General features: G+C 52.7%; 1 protein-coding gene across 1 annotated transcript in view; it reads left to right on the forward strand.

Annotated features, from left to right (window-relative positions):
- Window positions 1-23,399, forward strand: part of TICRR (TOPBP1 interacting checkpoint and replication regulator) — a 181,026-nt gene that overhangs the window by 114,571 nt on the left and 43,056 nt on the right. Inside the window, exon 16 of the mRNA XM_075345941.1 lies at window positions 18,513-18,603. Coding sequence (XP_075202056.1) covers window positions 18,513-18,603 — 91 coding nt within the window. The remainder of the gene's footprint in view (window positions 1-18,512; window positions 18,604-23,399) is intronic.

Below are 23,399 nucleotides of genomic sequence, written 5' to 3' on the forward strand. Positions count from 1 at the left end.
AGATTGGTCAGCAGCAGCTGCTGACCATGTCGGATGGAAGAAAAGTGGGCCCATATAGGGCCCCCAGCATGCTCCCTTCTCAACCCACTCTTGTCGGCGGTGTTGTTAAGGTTGAGGTATCCATTGCGGGTACGGAGGCTGGAGCCCACATGCTGTTTTCCTTCCCCATCCCCCTCAGGGCTCTGGGTGAAGTGGGATCTTACCGGTCTCCAGGCACTGAGACCGTGCTCCATCCACAGCTCCTAAGACTCTGCTGGATAGGAGCCGGGTATCGTTCAGGGACATGGCCCTGCTACTTGAAGGTACTCTGTGTCCCTGTGGGGACCGCGCACAGCAACACTCCAGCATTGCTGGGTGTGCTAGTGCACCGGGGACCGCGGCGCTGACCGGGTTAATGTGCCATTACACACTTAGCGTCGCTGAGTGTGTTTATGTAGGGGGACTACCGTACTACCGCCGCCGCCATGTTTTTAACACTGAGGCGCTGCTGGGACTTGTAGTGCGCCGGGGACTTCCGCGCGGCCGCGCTTTTATGGCAGCCGCGCTCATTACTTGAGTCCCCGGCTTGTACGGCCTAGTGTTTCCTCCTCCCGCCCACAGCCCTGACAGGCAGGGGAAGGGCGGGACGCTTTACAGACGAGCTGCAGTGAGGGCTGGAGCATGCTTTGCATACTCCACTCCCCTCACTGCACTGTGAGGCACCAGTTCCCGCACTTTCTAAGGGTCACGCCCACGGCTTCCTCCTCTCTCAGGACGCCGGCAGCCGTGCCATTACACACTCAGCATCGCTGAGTGTGTTTATGTAGGGAGACTACCGCGCTGACCGCCGCCGCCATGTTTTGACACTGAGGCGCGGCTGGGACTTGTAGTGCGCCGGGGACTTCCGCGCGGCCGCGCTTTTACGGCGGCCGCGTTTATTACTCGAGTCCCCGGCTTTTGTAGTCTTTCTTCCTCCCGCCCACAGCCCTGACAAGCAGGGGAAGGGCGGGACGCTGCACAGGATGAGCAGCACTGAGGGCTGGAGCATGCTTTGCATACTCCACCCCCCTCACTGTCCTCTCCTCAGAAGCCGGCAGCCATTCCTGTCAGCTCCTTGAATGCTGCAGAGGGGGACAAATTCTGACAGACCCAGGCAGGGACCCTGGTGGCCTCACAACCGCTTTATGCGGGGGGTATGCAGCATCTGTGGTGCTAGCCACATTTGTGCAGGAGTGTAATTTTAAATCATATGTTTATAAGATATGCTTTACACTGTATGGTGCACAGTTGATTCTGTATATATATTGTGTTGCTCAGGGAAGTCAACAGCATGGCGCCCATAAAAGGCAGGAGCGCCAAACCACAGGCTTACTATGCTGCCTGCGCCGCATGTACGACCCCTCTGCCGGCAGGATCCACTGAGCAATCCAGACCGGTATCTCAGCACAGGGGCACTGTTGAATCATTGCTCCCTGGCCCACCTCAGTTGGACCAGAGGTCTCCCCGGGGTGTCTCATAGATCCCAGAGTGAGGTCTCTGATACAGACCCCAGCCCCTGACCGTCTAAGCGAGCTCGCTGGGAAATTCCCTCGACATCTTCATATTGGTCAGGGTCTCAGCGGGGGGAATCCCTGGATGATGAAGCGGAGACAGCTGATCAGGATTCTGATCCTGAGGCCGCTCTCAATCTTGATACGCCTGACGGGGACGCCATAGTGAACGATCTTATAGCGTCTATCAATCAAAGATGCCACTCACAGGCAGATGGAGCTCTGGTTGAAATCCATCTATGAAGCTATCAGCGCTTCTTTTACACCAGCATTTGCAGCCGTATGGGTGCTACAAGCTATCTCAGCAGGTCAAGCGCAAATTGACGCAGCCACACAGACGTCGGCATTTGCGTCTTACGCTATTAATGCTGTCCTGGACTCTGCGAGCCGTATGGCGGTTGCTTCCGCCAATTCGGTGGTACTCTGCAGGGCCTTGTGGCTACGGAACTGGAAGGCAGATTCTGCTTCCAAAAAAGCGTTTAACCAGTTTGCCAATTTCTGGCGACCGACTGTTTGGCGAACGTTTGGATGAAATCATCAAACAATACAAGGGAAAGGATACATCTTTACCCCAGCCCAAACCGAACATACCCCAACAGAGGATGGGGCAGTCGAGGTTTCGGTTCTTTCGGGGCGCGGGCAGGTCCCAATTCTCCTCGTCCAAAAGGCCTCTGAATAGATCAAGGGCTCTCCGATTCATGGCGGTCTAAGTCAAAAAGACCACCGGAGGTGCCGCTACCAAAGCAGCTTCTTGATGGCTTTCGGTCTCCTCAATCCGCATCCTCGGTTGGTGGCAGGCTTTCCCGCCTTTGCGACTCCTGGCTGCCAAGGGTAAAAGACCGTTGGGCGAGAGACATTCTGTCTCACGGTTACAAGTTAGAGTTCGCCTCTCGTCCCCCGACTCGATTCTTCAGGTTATCCCTGCCTCCCGAGCGAGCCGAGGCTCTTCTGCAGGCGCTGGGCACCCTGTGGGCAGAAGGAGTGGTGGTCCCTGTTCCTCTTCAGCAACAGGGTCACGGGTTTTTCTCCAACCTGTTTGTGGTTACAAAGAAGGACGGGTCTTTCCGTCCTGTCCTGGACCCGTAACTGCTCAACAAACACGTATAGACCAGACGGTTCCGGATGGAAACCCTCCGCTCCGTCATCGACTCAATGTCCCCAGAAGATTTCCTTGCATCGATCGATATCAAAGATGCTTTTCTCCACGTACCGGTGGCTCCAGAGCACCAACGCTTCTTGCGCTTCACCATAGGAGACGAACACCTGCAGTTCGTGGCACTGCAGTTCGGCCTGGCTACAGCCCCACGGGTTTTCACCAAGGTCAGGGCTACAGTAGTTGCGGTCCTCCACTCTCAGGGTCACTCGGTGATCCCTTACTTGGACGATCTGCTGATCAAGGCACCCTCTCAAGAGGCATGCCAACACAGCCCCGACGCTTCTCTGGGGGCTCTCCAGAGTTTCGGGTGGATCATCAATTTTCCAAAGTCAAATCTGACACCAGCCCAATCGCTGACATATCTTGGCATGGAGTTTCATACCCTATCGGCGATAATAATAATAATAATAATAATTTTATTCATTTATATAGCGATAGTGAAGCTTCCGCTGATCAACAAGCGTTCACTACAGAAAGGGGTGCAATCTCTCCTTCAAGGTCAAGCACACCCCTTGAAGGGCCTCATGCACTTCCTGGGGAAGATGGTGGCAGCAATGGAGGCAGTTCCTTTCGCGCAGTTTCACCTGCGTCCTCTTCATTGGGACATCCTACGCAAATAGGACAGGAAACCGACGTCCCTCGACAGGAACGTCTCCCTCTCTCAGGCAACCAAAGCTTCCCTTAGGGGGTGGCTTTCTTCCCACTTCATTATCGCATGGGAAATCCTTCCTACCCCCATCCTGGGAGGTGGTCACGACGGACGCGAGTCTGTCAGGGTGGGGAGCAGTCTTTCTCCACCACAGGGCTCAGGGTACGTGGACTCAGCAAGAGTCCTCGCTTCAGATCAATGTTCTGAAGATCAGGGCAGTGTATCTTGCCCTAAAAAGTGTTCCAGCAGTGGCTGGAAGGCAAGCAGATCCGAATTCAGTCGGACAACTCCACAGTGGTGGCTTACATCAACCACCAAGGCGGAACACGCAGTCGGCAAGCCTTCCAGGAAGTCCGGCGGATTTTGATGTGGGTGGAAGCCACGGCCTCCACCATCTCCGCAGTTCACATCCCGGGCGTCGAAAACTGGGAAGCAGACTTTCTCAGTCGCCAGGGCATGGACGCAGGGGAATGGTCTCTTCACCCGGGCGTGTTTCAGGAGATCTGTTGCCGCTGAGGGAGGCCGGACGTCGACCTAATGGCGTCCCGGCACAACAACAAGGTCATGGCATTCATGGCACGCTCTCACGATCACAGAGCTATGGCGGCAGACGCCTTAGTTCGGAATTGGTCGCAGTTTCAACTCCCTTATGTGTTTCCTCCGCTGGCACTGTTGCCCAGAGTGTTACGCACGATCAGGGCCGACTGCCGCCGCGCCATCCTCGTCACTCCAGACTGGCCGAGGAGGTCGTGGTACCCGGATCTGTGGCATCTCACGGTAGGCCAAACGTGGGCACTACCAGTCCGACCAGACTTGCTGTCTCAAGGGCCGTTTTCTTCAGCGCTCTATTGGGAGACCCAGACGATTGGGGTATAGCTACTGCCCTCCGGAGGCCACACAAAGCACTACACCAAAAAGTGCAAGGCCCCTCCCCTTCTGGCTATACCCCCCCGTGGTATCACGGGTTCTCCAGTTTTCAAGCTTTGTGCGAAGGAGGTCAGACATCCACGCATAGCTCCACAGATTTTAGTCAGCAGTAGCTGCTGACTATTTCGGATGGAAGAAAAGAGGGCCCATATAGGGCCCCCAGCATGCTCCCTTCTCACCCGTGGATGGTGTTGTAAGGTTGAGGTACCTATTGCTGGTACAGGGGCTGGAGCCCCACATGCTGTTTTCCTTCCACATCCCCTTGTAGGGCTCTGTGGAAGTGGGATCCTGCCGGCCTCTAAGCTCTGACGCCGGGCTCCATCCACAGACCCAGTTGAACCTGATGGATATGGAGCAGGAGTACAATCAGGGACATGGCCCTGCATCATACAGGTACTCTGTGTCCCCGGCAGGCACAGACACACTCCGGGCTGGCTGGGTGTTGTAGTGCGCCGGGGACCGTAACGATTGAGTTGGTGTTCCTGCAGTTTACTGGGGGACTTTTGTGTTGTGGGAACGCAGCGCCGACCCCCACTGGACCGGCGGCGCTGCTGTGACTTGTAGTGCGCCGGGGACACGCCGACCGCGCTTTTACGGCGGCGGCGTTTATAAATCCAGTCCCCGGCTTTTGCGGCCTAGCTCCTCTTCGTTCCCGCCCCCACCCTGTCAATCAGGGTAGGGGAGAGACGCTGTTTCGCAGCAGCGACGAGGGCTGGAGCCTGATTTACATGCTCCAGCCCTCTCACTAGGCACAGAGGGAAGCAGGCTTCCCGCTCTTAGCCAGGAACGCCCAGGGCCCGCCCCCCCTCCTCTCCCAGGACGCCGGCAGCCATTACATGCAGTCTGGCTGGAGGAAGGACGCAAGGCTCTGGGAGACCTGGACTAGGGGGCTTTTGGCGACCACACACCCGCTCTTAAGCGGGCGGTAAGCGGCATTTCAGCTGGCCCCTCTAGTGCCTCAGTGTGTATTGGTGTACTGTGTCACCAGATATATATATTTATTTATTTCTTGCACTGTGAGGTCGCTTCCTGGCTGGATACCCAGATCGCTCTGAGGAAGCAGCAACATGTCATCCACAAAACGCAAGGCTGCCAAGGCTAGGGCTGTGTACACTGCGTGTGCTGCATGTGGGGCTGCTCTACCAGCAGGTTCCAAAGACCCCCATTGTGTGCAATGCTCAGATCCGGTGCTGCTTCGCCAGCCGGAGTCCGGAGGGGTAGTGACCCAGGCTGAGACGCTTGTAAGTCCTGCCCCGGTGTCAGGGACAGACTTTGCAGTTTTTGCTGATGGAATGTCTGTGACTATGGCAAAAATCCTTGAAACTTTGCAATCCATGACTGGGGCTCAGTCTATGGACACGGCGAGGTCTCTGTCCTCTAATCCCCCTCAGTTGGAATTAATCCAGACTGCAAGGGGGTCCCAGGCTTCCCAGGCTGAGTATTATGACTCAGATGATAGCCCCAGCCACCCTAAGCGAGCTCGCTGGGAAAGACCCTCAACGTCATCACACTGCTCAGGGTCTCAGCGCAATCAGTCGCCCTGTGATGCGTCTGAAGAGAGTGATCAGGAATCTTATCCTGGAACCCCTCTCAATCTGGATACCCCGGATGGGGACGCCATGGTAAACGAGCTTATCTCAGCCATCAATAGACTGTTGGATATTTCTCCCCCAGCTCCTTCTGCAGAGGAGGCAGCTGCAGAGCAGGAGAAGTTTCGTTTCCTCTATCCCAAGCGTAAATTGAGTGCTTTCTTGGATCACTCTGACTTCAGAGAGTCAATCCAGAAACACGACGCTCATCCAGAAAGGCGTTTCTCTAAACGTTCTAAGGATACACGTTTTCCTTTCCCCCCTGATGTGGTCAAGCGCTGGACCCAGTGTCCAAAAGTAGACCCCCCGATTTCCAAACTTGCAGCTAGATCCATAGTTGCAGTGGAGGATGGCGCTTCACTTAAGGATGCCAATGACAGACAGATGGACCTTTGGTTAAAATCTGTCTATGAAGCTATCGGCGCGTCGTTTGCTCCAGCATTCGCAGCCGTATGGGCACTCCAAGCTATTTCAGCTGGTTTAGCAAAAGTGGATGCTATCATACATCCAGCGGTGCCGCAAGTGGCGTCCCTTACCTCGCAGATGTCTGCGTTTGCGTCTTACGCTATCAATGCGGTCCTAGAATCTACCAGCCGCACCTCAATGGCGTCCGCCAATTCGGTAGTTTTGCGCAGAGCCTTGTGGTTAAAGGACTGGAAAGCAGATGCTGGTTCCAAAAAATGTTTAACCAGCTTGCCTTTATCTAGAGATAGACTGTTTGGCGAGCCATTGGCTGACATCATTAAACAGTCCAAGGGTAAAGACTCTTCCTTACCCCAGCCCAGATCAAGCAAACCTCAGCAGAAAAAATGGCAGCAGAGGTTTCAGTCCTTTCGAGGTTCGGGCAAGACACAATTCTCCTCGTCCAAAGGGACTCAGAGGACGCAAAGAGTCTCAGATTCCTGGCGGGCTCACGCACGCCCCAAGAAAGCAAATGGAGGAACCGCTTCCAAAGCGGCTACCTCATGACTTCCAGCCCCCCCCCTCCGCATCTCCGGTCGGGGGCAGGCTCTCCCGCTTTTCCGACATTTGGATGTCACAGGTCAAAGACCGGTGGGTGACAAACATTTTGTCTCGCGGGTACAGAATCGAGTTCAGTTCTCGTCCTCCAGCTCGGTTCTTCAGAACCTCCCCACATCCAGACCGAGCAGATGCCCTGCTGCAGGCGGTGGACTCCCTAAGAGCGGAAGGAGTAGTGGTTCCTGTACCGCCTCAGGAACAAGGGCGAGGGTTTTACTCCAATCTCTTTGTGGTTCCAAAAAAGGACGGCTCGTTCCGTCCTGTTCTGGATCTAAAGCTGCTCAACAAACATGTGCACGCCAGACGGTTCCGGATGGAAACCCTCCGCTCTGTCGTTGCCTCAATGTCTCAAGGAGACTTCCTTGCCTCAATAGACATCAAAGATGCTTATCTCCACGTGCCAATTGCTACAGAACATCAACGTTTTCTACGTTTTGTGATAGGAAACGACCATCTTCAGTTCGTAGCTCTGCCATTCGGTCTGGCGACAGCCCCCCGGGTCTTCACCAAGGTCATGGCGGCGGTGGTAGCAGTCTTGCACTCTCAGGGACACTCGGTGATCCCTTACCTAGACGATCTACTTGTCAAGGCACCCTCTCAAGAGGCATGCCAACTCAGTCTACATGCTACGCTGGAGACTCTACAGACGTTCGGATGGATCATCAACTTTCCAAAGTCGAATCTGTCACCGTCACAGTCGCTAACGTATCTTGGCATGGAGTTTCATACTCGAGCAGCGAGAGTGAAGCTTCCGCTGAACAAGCAGCGGTCCCTACAGACAGGGGTGCAATCCCTCCTTCAAGGCCAGTCGCACCCCTTACGGCGCCTCATGCACTTCCTCGGGAAGATGGTGGCAGCCATGGAAGCAGTTCCCTTTGCGCAGTTTCATCTGCGCCCACTTCAATGGGACATTCTCCGCCAATGGGACGGGAAGTCAACGTCCCTGGACAGGAAAGTCTCTCTTTCCCAGACGGCCAAGGACTCTCTACAATGGTGGCTCCTTCCCACCTCATTGTCTCAGGGAAGATCCTTCCTGCCCCCATCCTGGGCAGTGGTCACGACAGATGCGAGTCTGTCAGGGTGGGGAGCAGTGTTTCTCCACCACAGGGCCCAGGGGACGTGGACTCCGCAGGAGTCCACCCTTCAGATCAATGTTCTGGAAATCAGGGCAGTGTATCTTGCCCTACTGGCCTTCCAACAGTGGCTGGAAGGAAAGCAGATCCGAATCCAGTCGGACAACTCCACAGCGGTGGCATACATCAACCACCAAGGAGGGACGCGCAGTCGGCAAGCATTCCAAGAAGTCCGGCGCATTCTAATGTGGGTGGAGGACACAGCATCCACCATATCCGCGGTTCACATCCCAGGCGTAGAAAATTGGGAAGCAGACTTCCTCAGTCGCCAGGGCATGGACGCAGGGGAGTGGTCCCTTCACCCGGACGTGTTTCAGGAAATCTGTCGCCGATGGGGAGTGCCGGACGTCGACCTAATGGCGTCCCGGCACAACAACAAGGTCCCGGCATTCATGGCGAGGTCGCGCGATCAAAGAGCTCTGGCGGCAGACGCATTAGTTCAAGATTGGTCGCAGTTCCGGCTCCCATACGTCTTCCCACCTCTGGCACTCTTGCCCAGAGTGTTACGCAAGATCAGATCCGATTGCAGCCGCGTCATACTCGTCGCCCCAGACTGGCCGAGGAGATCGTGGTATCCGGATCTGTGGCATCTCACGGTCGGTCGACCGTGGTCACTGCCAGACCGACCAGACTTACTGTCCCAAGGGCCGTTTTTCCATCAGAATTCTGCGGCCCTGAACCTGACTGTGTGGCCATTGAGTCCTGGATCCTAGCGTCCGCAGGATTATCTCAAGGAGTCGTAGCCACAATGAGACAAGCTAGGAAGTCAACGTCTGCTAAGATCTACCACAGAACGTGGAAGATTTTCTTATCCTGGTGCTCTGCACAGAGAGTATCCCCTTGGCCATTTGCATTGCCCACCTTTCTTTCCTTCCTGCAATCGGGGTTGGAAAAGGGCTTGTCGCTCAGCTCCCTTAAAGGGCAAGTCTCGGCACTATCTGTGTTTTTTCAGAAGCGTCTAGCACGTCTTCCTAAGGTGCGCACGTTCCTACAGGGGGTCTGTCATATTGTGACCCCGTACAAGCGGCCGTTAGATCCATGGGATCTGAACAGAGTACTAGTTGCTCTGCAAAAGCCGCCCTTCGAGCCTCTAAAGGAGGTTTCCTTTTCTCGCCTGTCACAGAAAGTGGCGTTTCTTGTTGCGATAACATCGCTTAGGCGAGTGTCTGAGCTGGCAGCTCTGTCATCCAAGGCTCCCTTCCTGGTGTTCCACCAGGACAAGGTAGTGCTGCGCCCCATTCCGGAGTTTCTCCCTAAGGTCGTATCCTCGTTTCATCTTAATCAGGATATATCCTTGCCTTCCTTTTGTCCTCAGCCGGTTCACCGGTATGAGAAAGACTTACGTTTGCTAGATCTGGTGAGAGCACTCAGAATCTATATTTCTCGCACGGCGCCTATCCGCCGTTCAGATGCACTTTTTGTCCTTGTCGCTGGCCAGCGCAAGGGGTCGCAGGCTTCTAAAGCCACCCTGGCTCGATGGATCAAAGAACCAATTCTGGAAGCCTACCGTTCTGCTGGGCTTCCGGTTCCTTCAGGGCTGAAAGCCCACTCAACCAGAGCTGTGGGTGCGTCCTGGGCTTTGCGACACCAGGCTTCGGCTCAACAGGTGTGCCAGGCAGCTACCTGGTCGAGTCTGCACACTTTCACCAAACATTATCAGGTGCATACCTATGCTTCGGCGGATGCCAGCTTAGGTAGAAGAGTCCTGCAGGCGGCAGTGACATCCCCGTAGGGGAGGGCTGTTTTGCAGCTCTAACATGAGGTATCTCTTTACCCACCCAGGGACAGCTTTTGGACGTCCCAATCGTCTGGGTCTCCCAATAGAGCGCTGAAGAAGAAGGGAATTTTGTTACTTACCGTAAATTCCTTTTCTTCTAGCTCTTATTGGGAGACCCAGCACCCGCCCTGTTGTCCTTCGGGATTTTTTTGTTGTTTGCGGGTACACATGTTGTTCATGTTGAACGGTTTTTCAGTTCTCCGACCTTATTCGGAGTTAATTTGTTTAAACCAGTTATTGGCTTCCTCCTTCTTGCTTTGGCACTAAAACTGGAGAACCCGTGATACCACGGGGGGGTATAGCCAGAAGGGGAGGGGCCTTGCACTTTTTGGTGTAGTGCTTTGTGTGGCCTCCGGAGGGCAGTAGCTATACCCCAATCGTCTGGGTCTCCCAATAAGAGCTAGAAGAAAAGGAATTTACGGTAAGTAACAAAATTCCCTTCTTTCCATTTGAATTCTGCGGCCCTCAACCTGACACTGTGGCCATTGAGTCCTAGATCTAGCGTCTTCAGGATTATCTCAAGAGGTCATTGCCACTATGAGACAGGTTAGGAAACCAACGTCTGCCAAGATCTACCACAGGACGTGGAAAAATTTCCTGTCGTGGTGCTCTGCTCGGGGTTTTTCTCCCTGGCCTTTTGCCTTGCCCATTTTTCTGTCCTTCCTTCAATCTGGACTGGAAAAGGGTTTGTCGCTCGGCTCCCTTAAGGGACAAGTCTCAGCGCTCTCTGTGTTTTTTCCAGTAGCGCCTAGCCAGACTTCCACAGGTATGCACGTTCCTGCAGGGGGTTGTCACATCGTTCATCCTTACAAGCGGCCGTTAGAACCCTGGGATCTGAACGGGGTGCTGATGGTTCTTCAGAAACCACCATTCGATCCAATAAGGGATATTTCTTTCTCACGCCTTTCGCAGAAAGTGATTTTCCTAGTAGCAGTCACTTCACTTCGGAGAGTGTCTGAGCTAGCAATGTTGTCGTGCAAAGCCCCTTTCCTGGTGTTCACCAGGACAAGGTGGTTCTGCGTCCGGTTCTGGAATTTCTCCCAAGGGTGGTACCCCCCTTTCATCTCAATCAGGATATCTCCTTACCCTCTTTTTGTCATCATCCAGTTCACCAATGTGAAAAGGATTTGCACTGGTTAGATCTGGTGAGAGCACTCAGGCTCTACATTTCTCGTACGGCGCCCCTGCGCCGCTCGGATGCACTCTTTGTCCTTGTCGCTGGCCAGCGTAAAGGGTCACAGGCTTCCAAATCAACTCTGGCCCGGTGGATCAAGGAACCAATTCTCGAAGCTTACCGGGCTGCCGGTTCCCTCAGGGCTCTAGGCCCATTCTACCAGAGCCGGGGGCGCGTCCTGGGCTTTGAGGCACCAGGCTACGGGTCAGCAGGTGTGTCAGGCGGCTACCTGGTCGAGCCTGCACACTTTCACGAAACACTATCAGGTGCATACCTATGCTTCGGCGGATGCCAGCCTAGGTAGACGAGTCCTTCAGGCGGCGGTTGCCCACCTGTAGGAAGAGGCCGTTTTACGGCTCTATTACGAGGTATTATTTTACCCACCCAGGGATTGCTTTTGGACATCCCAATTGTCTGGGTCTCCCAATAGAGCGACAAAGAAGAAGGGAATTTTGTTTACTTACCGTAAATTCCTTTTCTTCTAGCTCTAATTGGGAGACCCAGCACCCGCCCCTGTTTTTTTGTGTACACATGTTGTTCATGTTGTTTGGTTTCAGTTCTCCGATATTCCTTCGGATTGAATCTACTTTACACCAGTTTATAATCTTTTCCTCCTTCTTGCTTTTGCACCAAAACTGAGGAGCCCGTGGGAGCACGGGGGGTGTATAGGCAGAAGGGGAGGGGCTTAACACTTTTAAGTGTAATACTTTGTGCGGCCTCCGGAGGCATAGCCTATACACCCAATTGTCTGGGTCTCCCAATTAGAGCTAGAAGAAAAGGAATTTACGGTAAGTAAACAAAATTCCCTTCTTTCCATCAGGTACAATCCGGAAAAAAACGGGTTAAACGGATCCGGTACCGCATCCGTTTTATCCCCATAGATTTACATTGTTACCGGATTGTACCTGATGGCTTTGCGTCGCGTCTGGTTTTTTTCCGGATGCGTCAAAATTAATCAAAGCGCCGGCCGGAGGCAACGTGTCTTGCAACGTTTTTTTGTCTGGCAAAAAAAACGCATTGCGCCAGATCCGGCGCGATACGGGGTGTTTTACAATGAAAGCCTATGGACGCCGGATCCGGCGCAATGCGGTAAAAAATGGATGCGGCTACCGGATCCGTTTTTGTAAACTGCGCATGCACCAAATTAATTAAAGCTGATCCTTCAAAAAAACAAACAAACCGGATGCAAAAACGGATGCAAACTGTATCCACCGGATCCGGTTTTTTACGCATCCGGCGTAACTGATCCGTTAAAAACCGGATCCGGTGGATACGGTTTTACATTTTCTTTGTCGCGCCATTGGGAGACCCAGACAATTGGGTGTATAGCTTCTGCCTCTGGAGGCCACACAAAGTATTACACTTTAAAAAGTGTAACCCCTCCCCTCTGCCTATACACCCTCCCGTGGACCACGGGCTCCTCAGTTTTATGCTTTGTGTGGAAGGAGGCACACATCCACTCATAGAAAAAAAAAAAAGATTTCTCATACATAGTATGACGGATGGAAGAAAAGAGGTCCCCTATGGGGTCCCCAGCATGCTCCCTTCTCACCCCACTATGTCGGCGGTGTTGTTAAGGTTGAGGTACCCATTGCGGGTACAAAGGCTGGAGCCACATGCCGTCTCCTTCGCCATCCCTTATGCGGCTCTGGGAGAAGTGGGAGCCTCACCGGTCATTCACCTGCTGAGACCGTGCTCCATCCGCAGCCCCTGGTGGAACCTGCTGGACCGGAGCGTTTTCATCCCCAGGGACCGGGCCCTGCACCTTGAAGGTACTCTGTGTCCCCATGTGGGGACGGTACGGGGAGAGAGGTCGCCTTTCTCCCCAGTAGCGCCGTCCGTTGTTTTTTCATCGGACTTCCGCGCCGACCGTGCCTGCTTGTCGGGCACGGCCTTAAATTTAGTCCCCGGCTTCATCGCGGCCTAGTCGCGAAAAATCCCGCCCCCGGGCCTGCCTGTCAGGGGTAAGGGCGGGATTACCGACAGAGGGCTGGAGCATCTTTGCATGTCTCCCCTCCCCTCTAATGGACCACTATGGGGCCTCCAGATTCCTGCCTTTGGCCGGCGCCGCCCATGGCTCCACTCCCCCCTTGAGAGCTCCGGCGGCCATGTTTGGCATTCTGCCGGTGTATGCTGCAGCTGCACAGCTCTACAGCTCCGGGGGACCCACGACAGGGAATCTGGAGGACACCAGCGGTTGGTAAGCCGGTGCTGGTTCCCCTAGGGTGCCATTATATTTATATATATATATATATATATATATATATATATATATATATATATATATATATATATAAATAATAATAATAATAATAATAATAATAATAATAATAATAATAATAATATGTATTCGGAACGGCTGTATAACCCTTTCCCATATACCCTCAGTGGTCGCTCTCCTAAGGGACACTTATTGCTTACAGCATGTCGTCCACAAGGAGCAAAGCCCCTAAGGCACAGGTTTTTTTTCGCAGCCTGTACCTCTTGTGGGGCTATGTTGCCTGCGGGATCCACCTACCCTCACTGATCAATGCTCAACTCCTGCCACGCTTGCTCAGCCGGAGCCTCGGGCACTTGTGGGCCCCTCGGCTCATGTAGATCCCCCTGCTCCTCCTGAGCAGGCTGCAGGGACAGAGTCACCGTCATTGGCCTCTTTCGCTGAGAAACTCTGTCACTTTCTCAATCCATTGCACAGTCTATGGACAAGTGGTCATCTAAGCTCCTTGAGGCATTGCAGTCAAGACCGGGCTCTTCACAGGCACCGGCCCCTGTTAGTTTGTCTCCTCCAGGGCCTTCTCGGTCCGCGCCGCAGCGCGCTCCCAGGATAGCCCCTAGGTCCCAGGCGGAGGACTCCTGCCCGGATCGCAGTCCCAGACCGGCTAAGCGGCCTCGCTGGGACTCTTCCCCGGCCTCCTCACGCTGCTCTGGATCTCAGCTTGAGGACTCTCAGGAAGACGAGGCGGACGTGGGAGCTCAGGGCTCTGACCCTGACTTCGCCCTCAACCTTGATACCCCTGAGGGGGACGCCTTAGTAAATGATCTTATTTCGTCCATCAACCAGGTGTTGGATCTCTCTCCCCCGCCTCCACCTGTAGAGGAGTCGGCTTCTCAGCAGGAGAAACACCAATTTCGATTCCCCAAACGTACGCGCAATACGTTTTTTGATCACTCTAACTTCAGGGACGCTGTCCAGAAGCCCAGAGCGGTCCCGGACAAGCGTTTTGCTAAAAGGCACTCTGACACGCGTTATCCCTTTCCACCTGAAGTCGTTAAGGGCTGGGCACACTCTCCCAAGGTGGATCCTCCAGTCTCTAGATTGGCTGCTAGGTCCGTTGTCTGTTGCCAATGGCTCATCCCTGAAGGATGCCACTGACAGACAGACTTCACCAAGAGCTCTATCTATGAGGCCACGGGCGCATCTTTCGCCCCGGCCTTTGCGGCTGTGTGGGCTCTCCAAGCAATCTCGGCTTGTCTGACTGAGATTAATGCTGTCACACGGAATTCTGCTCCGCATGTTTCTTCCTTGACCTCTCAGGCATCAGCTTTTTCGTCCTACGCCATGAACGCCGTCCTGGACTCTGCTAGCCATACGGCTGTAGCATCTGCTAACTCCGTGGCAGTCCGCAGGGCCATGTGGCTGCGCGAATGAAAAGCAGACTCTGCTTCCAAAAGGTTCTTAACTGGTTTGCCTTTTTCTGGCGAACGTTTATTTGGCGAACGATTGGATGAGATTATTAAGGAATCCTCGGGAAAGGACTCCTCCTTACCCCAGTCCAAACCTAAGAGACCTCAGCAGAGAAAAATCCAATAGAGGTTTCGGTCCTTTCGTCCCTCCGCCAAGCCCCAATCCTCTTCGTCCAACCAGCCGGAGAAAGGCCAGAGGAACTCCTATGCATGGCGGTCCAAGTCACGCCCCCAAAGGCCGCAGGAGGCACTGCCTCCAAGACGGCCTCCTCATGACTCTCGGCCTCACCTAGCCACATCCTTGGTCGGTGGCAGGCTCTCCCGCTTTGGCGACGCCTGGTGGCCACATGTTCAAGACCGGTGGGTGAGAGACATTCTGTCTCACGGTTACAGGATAGAGTTCAGCTCCCGACCTACGGCTCGTTTCTTTAGAACCTCTCCACCCCCCGCACAGGCCGAAGCACTTTTTCAGGCAGTGGACGCTTTAAAGATCGAAGGAGTTGGGATTCCCGTTCCCCTTCAGGAACGTGGTCGCGGATTTTACTCCAACTTGTTCGTGGTGCCAAAAAAGGACGGGTCATTCCGTCCCGTTCTGGACCTCAAGCTACTCAACAGACATGTGAGAACCAGACGGTTTCGGATGGAATCTCTCCGCTCGGTCATCGCCTCGATGTCACAAGGAGACTTCCTAGCATCGATCGACATCAAGGATGCTTATCTCCATGTGCCGATCGCACCCGAACATCAACGTTTCCTGCGTTTCGCCATCGGGGACGAACATCTCCAGTTCGTGGCATTGCCTTTCGGCCTGGCGACAGCCCCACGGGTTTTCACCAAAGTCATGGCATCCGTCGTGGCGGTCCTGCACTCTCAGGGCCACTCGGTGATCCCCTACTTAGACGATCTCCTAGTCAGGGCCCCTTCTCGGGTGGCGTGTCAACAAAGCCTTACCATCGCTCTGGCGACTCTCCAGCAGTTCGGGTGGATCATCAATTTCCCGAAATCCAAGTTGACACCGACCAAATCACTGACTTACCTCGTGATGGAGTTTCATACCCAGCCAGCGTTGGTCAAGCTACCGCGGGACAAACAGCTTTCTCTGCAGGCGGGGGATGCAGTCACTTCTTCGGAGTCAGTCACACCCCTTAAGGCGCCTCATGCACTTCCTGGGGAAGATGGTTGCAGCTATGGAGGCAGTGCCGTTCGCTCAATTCCATCTACGGCCACTCCAATGGGACATTCTTCGCAAATGGGACAAGAGTTCGGCTTCCCTCGACAAGAACATCTCTTTCCCTTGCAACCAAAACATCACTTCAGTGGTGGCTCCTACCCACATCTCTGTCTCGGGGAAAATCCTTCCTACCCCCAATCTGGGCCGTGCTCACCACGGACACGAGCCTGTCAGGTTGGGGAGCGTTTTTTTTCTCCACCACAGGGCTCAAGGAACCTGGAGTCCAATAGAATCGTCCCTTCAGATCAATATCCTGGAGATAAGGGCAGTATATCTAGCCCTATTTGCTTTCCATCGGTGGCTGGAGGGCAGACAGATCCGAATCCAGTCGGACAACGCCATTGCCGTCGCCTACATCAACCACCAAGGCGGCACTCGCAGTCGTCAAGCCTTCCAGGAAGTCCGGCGGATTCTGCAGTGGGTGGAAGCCACAGGCTCCACCATCTCCGCAGTTCACATCCCGGGCGTAGAAAACTGGGAAGCAGATTTTCTCAGTCGTCAGGGCATGGACGCGGGGAATGGTCTCTGCATCCAGACGTGTTTCGAGAGATCTGTCGCCGCTGGGGAACGCCGGACATCGATCTCATGGCGTCACGACACAAAAATAAGGTCCCGGCCTTCATGGCACGGTCTCAGGATCACAGAGCTCTGGCAGCGGACGCTTTAGTCCAGGATTGGTCGCAGTTTCGACTGCCTTATGTGTTTCCCCCTCTGGCGATGCTGCCCAGGGTACTACGCAAGATCAGGTCCGACTGCCGTCGCGCCATTCTCGTCGCTCCAGACTGGCCGAGGTGGTTGTGGTATCCGGATCTGTGGCATCTCACGGTGGGTCAACCGTGGGCGCTTCCAGACCGCCCAGACTTGCTGTCACAAGGCCCGTTTTTCCATCTGAATTCTGTGGCCCTCAACCTGACTGTGTGGCCATTGAGTCCTGGCTCCTAGCGTCTTCAGGGTTATCTCAGGATGTCATTGCCACCATGAGACAAGCCAGGAAGCTTACGTCCGCCAAGATCTATTACAGGTCTTGGCAAATCTTCCTATCCTGGTGCGCTGATAACGGCTTTCCGCCATGGCCGTTTGCCTTACCCACATTCCTTTCATTCCTACAATCTGGAATGGACAAGGGTTTGTCCCTCGGCTCTCTCAAGGGCCAAGTATCGGCGCTATCCGTGTTTTTTCAAAAGAGTCTAGCCAGGCTTCCGCAGGTCCGCACGTTCCTGCAGGGGGTCTGCCACATGGTCCCACCTTACAAACGTCCGTTGGAACCTTGGGATCTTAACAGGGTCCTGACGGCTCTTCAAAAGCCGTCTTTTGAGCCGCTGCGGGATGTCTCTCTCTCCCGTCTTTCGCAGAAGGTGGCCTTCCTGGTGGCGGTCACATCACTTCGGAGAGTGTCTGAGCTTGCAGCGCTGTCATGCAAAGCCCCCTTCCTGGTTTTTCACCAGGATAAGGTGGTTCTGCGTCCTGTCCCGGAATTTCTCCCTAAGGTGGTATCCCCTTTTCATCTAAATCAGGATATCTCCTTGCCTTCCTTTTGCCCTAATCCAATTCACCAGTGTGAAAAGGATTTGCACTCTTTGGATCTAGTGAGAGCACTCCGGTTCTACGTGTCTCACACGGCGCCCCTGCGCCGTTCAGACGCGCTCGTTGTCCTTGTCGCTGGCCAGCGTAAGGGCTCTCAGGCCTCCAAGTCAACCTTGGCTCGGTGGATCAAGGAACCGATTCTCGAGGCCTACCGTTCTTCTGGGCTTCCGCTCCCTTCAGGGCTGAAAGCCCATTCTACTAGAGCCGTAGGTGCGTCCTGGGCATTGCGGCACCGGGCGACGGCTCAGCAGTTGTCAGGCAGCTACGTGGTCTAGTCTGCACACTTTCACGAAGCACTATCAAGTGCATACCTATGCTTCGGCAGACGCCAGTCTAGGTAGGCGAGTCCTTCAGGCGGCGGTTGTCCACCTGTAAGAGGGGGCCGTTTTCGGCTCTTTTGATTGAGGTATTCTTTTACCCACCCAGGGACTGCTCTTGGACGTCCCAATTGTCTGGGTCTCCTAATGGAGCGACAAAGAAAAATCTTTTTTTTTCCTGATCCAAAGGATCCGGCAAAAAAAAAGGGAATTTTGTTTACTTACCGTAAATTTTTTTTCTTCTAGCTCCTATTGGGAGACCCAGACAATTGGGTGTATAGCTTCTGCCTCTGGAGGCCACACAAAGCATTACACTTTAAAAAGTGTAACCCCTCCCCTCTGCCTATACACCCTCCCGTGGACCACGGGCTCCTCAGTTTTGGTGCAAAAGCAGGAAGGAGAAAACTTATAAATTGGTCTAGGGTAAATTCAATCCGAAGGATGTTCGGAGAACTGAAGACCATGAACCAAAAGAACAATTCAACATCAACAACATGTGTACACAAAAGAACAACCAGCCCAAAGGGAACAGGGGTGGGTGCTGGGTCTCCCAATAGGAGCTAGAAGAAAAGGAATTTACGGTAAGTAAACAAAATTCCCTTTTGCCTGAATGCAGAAAACTGATGTGTGAAAGTAGCCTAATCCTTGGCAACCTTTTCAAACTTAGTTTTGTGGAGGGAGTCTCCCATTCAACAACAAGAAAATTGCATAACCATGAGATTCCTGTTTTCCCATTTATTAGATCATTATAAGCTACTGACAAAGAAGGTGACAGAAACCCCTGCACACAAGCAAATGTCCAACAGACTACTTTACAAGCAGATTAAAGGCCGGTGAGTGTTGGATGTTACTTGTTTGCTTCTCAAACCCTCCTTTGTTGTTTTCATCAATTGGTATTTAGCCAGTTCCTTCTCCCCATACTATATATAGCACAAAATAGATCTGTATACACTAAATATTATCTGGAGTTGATAGAACCTTCAGTTTATGGATCGGCATAGCCGCTGCATACAACATTTAACCGACTCTTGCATTGCATTTGGGGATGTGAGTGGTGTAAACCATGCAGTCACTGGACTTTGCGTTAGTAGAAATGTGTGTGGCGTTATGATCCTCGCATGCCTGTGGCAATCTGATTTACATGTCTTGGTTTAGTGAATTCCAGTAAAATGTTACCTGGTTGACTGCATTGTGCCAACTGTAAAGTTTAGTACAGGAGGAATAATAGTTTCCTCAATTCCAGTGAAAACCCTTTAAAATTTCCTATTTTCAAAATAAGTGTGGTTTTATAATAATGTGCACAATAATACAATTTCAAATGGCCCCAGTTTGCACATATAACCCTCACCCTCCCCTCCTTAAGCCCACCAAAGCATGCCCCTCTAACTTATAGTTGCTATTGGAATCCTCTTGCTATATTTCCACTGCCCTTGGTCGATCGTCTTCCAGCATAGCTCTTTTCTGGGTTGTCTCAAGAACTGAGCAGCTCATGTGAGGGGTGATGTCATGAAAAGGGACTAAGCCTCCTTTTACACTGCAGAGCTCATACCAGGAATCCGTGTTGTATGTTGATTGGTAACTAAGAATGATGTTCTGCAGGCTGTATATAGAGCTGAAAGGTATGATATACTGCAGGATGTGGGGTTTGAATGTGTGATGTGCTGCTGGCTAGGGCTGTATATAACAGGGCTAAAAGACTGCAGGGTTGGGCTGTATATAAAAGAAACTAAGAGGAGACAGCTACTGTAGGATGGTATTGTGTATAGAAGATAGAGGCTGAAAGTAGTTACATGGTTTTACTGCTGTTGAGACACCAGTGATGTATGAAACTCCAAATGCTGCTTTGTTGGTGCAGCTGACAGAAGATTATCATCTGCCGTATGCATCAATGGAAAAGGATGTGCAGTTTTACATTGCTGACCTTTTAGCAGCAGGCAGAAAATATACTTCACTGTTTTGGAATTGCAAGCTCTGTTATTAAGCACTGTGGAGAGTTGAGCTCCTCTATAAACCAGCTAAAGATGATGTAAAACCTCACCACAGTTATATTGATGTATATGGCAGAGGATTAAATCCGTCAAAGGGTAGTGTATAGGAGCAAACCGTGCACAGAAGCATACCGTGAACCCTGCATTTAGATTAGCTTAAAGGTGTTGTCTGGCACTTTGACATTGACTTTAATATTGATATCAGCACCCCCGTCAATCAGCTGATCCCAGTGAACTACTCACTTGCTATGGTGCATATCTCTGTCAACTGTATAGTAGCCACAGATGGGTACTGCACATCTACCATCTATTTGAATCAATAGGGGGCACATGTAGAACACCTGGCCATGGCCATTATTCTGTCAACGGTGCTGTACTGCGTGGCTACATAACTGAGTAGCTCCGGCTGGCGGCATCAGGAGTAGTAGATTGGCCTATTTAATGATAACACAGATGTGGGTCTAGTCACGACCACACAGGAAAAGGCGGAATCTGCACCACTGAGAAGCAAGTACTACTCAGAAAAGGTAGTTTTAGTTGATAAGAAAAGGATCATTTAACTCAGCTTTGTGCACATAAAGATGAAAAAAATAGACAAAGGTACAAGAAAGAAACATTGTTGGACTTAGTATCTATATTAATCCCTTAACGACCGTGGGCAGTAATATTACGTCCTAGCGGTCAGTGTTACAGCCCACGGTCTCCTTCCAGCAGCATGCCGCGATCGGCGCACATCTCAGCTGATTTTCACAGCTGAGATGTGTGCCTGCTAGACACGAGCAGACTCGTTATCTGCTCGTGCCGTTTAACCCCTTAAATGGCGCTGTCAATATGTGACAGTGCCATTATAACTGCATTGGCGGTGAACATTTACTCACCGGACAATACCGGAAATCACGTGTCGTGATCACATGACTTCCGGTGGTTGTCATGTTAGCACAGGGTCATGTGATGACTCCTGTAGCTCACATGAATTACTTTCGGTTTCACCCAACCCAGAGCTGGGTAAGGTAGACAACGAGCATATCTGCTCTTTACAGCTGTTTAGCTGTGATCAGGAGATATGGCAGAGCGATTGGATTGTTGAGCCATATAGCCCCTTAAGGGGATTAGCAACATAAAAAAAGTTTTAAAAAATAAAAAAAAAAATAAACCTAAAAGTTCAAATCATCCCCTTTTCGCCCCATTTCAAATCAAAGGGTTAAAAAAATAAAAAATATACACACATTTGGTATCGCCGCCTTCAGAAACGCCCGATCTATCAAAATATAGATTCAATTAATCTGATCAGTAAACTGCATAGCGGTAAAAAAAAATCCAAACGCCAAAATTACGTTTTTGGTTACCACAAATTTCTTTTTCGCTCCTAATTGGGAGACCCAGACAATTGGGTGTATAGCTACTGCCTCCGGAGGCCGCACAAAGTACTGCACTTAAAAGTGTAAGGCCCCTCCCCTTCTGGCTATACACCCCCCCGTGGGAGCACGGGTCCCCCAGTTTTTTGCTTTGTGCGAAGGAGGTCAGACACGCACGCATAGCTCCACTATTTAGTCAGCAGCAGCTGCTGACTATGTCGGATGGAAGAAAAGAGGGCCCATACAGGGCCCCCAGCATGCTCCCTTCTCACCCCACTTTCTGTCGGTGGTGCTTGTTAAGGTTGAGGTACCCATTGCGGGTACGGAGGCTGGAGCCCACATGCTGATTCCTTCCCCATCCCCATTAGGGCTCTGGGCGAAGTGGGATTTTACCGGTCTCCAGGCACTGAGACCGTGCTCCATCCACAGCCCCTGGAGAAGCCGCTGGATATGGAGCTGAGTATCGTCAGGGACATGGCCCTGCTCCGTCAAGGTACTCTGTGTCCCCGTGCATACGCGCGCACGCCGCAGCATTGCTGGGTGTGTTAGTGCGCCGGGGACAACAGCGCTGCTGCGCTTGTGCCATTTCCTCACTTCAGCTTAGCTGAGTGGGTAGACTCAGGGAGAACTGTCGCGCCGGCCGCTGGGACTGCGACGCGGCTGGGACTTGTGGTGCGCCGGGGACTTCCGCGCTGACCGTGCATATATCACGGCCGCGCTTATTACTACAGTCCCCGGCTTTTGCGGCCTAGTTCGTTCGTTCCCGCCTCCGCACCTGCCAGTCAGGAGGAGGGCGGGACGCTGTACAGAGCATCAGCGCTGAGGGCTGGAGTCTTTTTTTACATACTCCAGCCCTCACACCAGGCACAGTAGGACGCAGTTTCCCGCACTTTGTTTGTGGCACGCCCACGGTCCGCCCCTCTTCACTGAACGCCGGCAGCCATTCCTGCCTGCACGCTGAGCTGCAGAGGGGAGACGGGGAGACCCAGACACGGGATTCTACGGCCTCATACCCGCTGTTCAGCGGGCGGTAAGCAGCCCTCAAGGGCTCACCCCCACTTGTGCCGTTTGTATACTGAGTATTTTGTGTTTGCAAATACTTTGTACTGTACGGTCGCTGGTGATTCTCGGCTATATACCCTCCTAGATTACAAGGAGGCAACAGCATGTCGTCCGCAAAACGCAAGGGTGCCAAGGCACAGACATTATATGCTGCCTGTACCGCATGTGGGGCTGCTCTACCGGCAGGTTCCACTGACCCCCATTGTGTGCAGTGCTCGGCCCCTGTGCAACTTGCACAGCCGGGGCCTCTGCTGGACGTGACCCAGAGTGTACCACCTGTGAATGCTGTCCAGGTGACAGGAACGGAGTTTGCAGCTTTTGCTGACAGATTGTCTATGACCATGTCAAAGATTCTTGAAACATTGCAGTCTAGACCAGTATCTCAGATCATGGACACTGTGGCATCATTGCTCCCTGGTCCCCCTCAGCTGGAACACTTCCAAGCTCCGGGGGTGTCACATGCACCCCAGGGTGACGATTCTGACTCAGACAACAGTCCCAGACAACCTAAGCGGGCCCGTTATGAGGGGCCCTCAACTTCGTCTCACTGGTCAGGATCCCAGCGGGACGAATCTATGGGTGATGAGGCGGATGTAACTGATCAAGATTCTGATCCTGGGACCGCTCTCAATCTGGATACACCGGATGGTGACGCCATAGTGAATGATCTTATAGCGTCCATCAATAGGATGTTAGATATTTCCCCGCCAGCTCTTCCTGCGGAGGAGGCAGCTTCACAGCAGGAGAAATTCCATTTCAGATATCCCAAGCGTAAATTAAGCACTTTTCTGGACCACTCTGACTTTAGAGATGCAATCCAGAAACACCACGCTTATCCTGAGAAGCGGTTTTCTAAACGGCTTAAAGATACACGCTATCCTTTTCCCCCTGACGTGGTCAAGGGTTGGACCCAGTGTCCCAAGGTGGACCCTCCAATCTCCAGGCTTGCAGCTAGATCTTTAGTTGCAGTAGAAGATGGAGCGGCACTTAAAGATGCCACTGACAGGCAGATGGAGCTCTGGCTGAAATCCATCTATGAAGCTATTGGAGCGTCGTTGGCGCCAGCTTTTGCAGCCGTATGGGCACTCCAAGCCATTTCAGCTGGGCTTATACAAGTCGACTCGGTCACATGTACATCTGCCCCGCAGGTGGCACCATTGACCTCTCAAATGTCTGCATTCGCGTCTTACGCGATTAATGCTGTCCTGGACTCTACGAGCCGTA

This window comes from Anomaloglossus baeobatrachus, chromosome 4 (genome assembly GCF_048569485.1).
Source record: "Anomaloglossus baeobatrachus isolate aAnoBae1 chromosome 4, aAnoBae1.hap1, whole genome shotgun sequence".
Lineage (NCBI taxonomy): Eukaryota > Metazoa > Chordata > Amphibia > Anura > Aromobatidae > Anomaloglossus > Anomaloglossus baeobatrachus.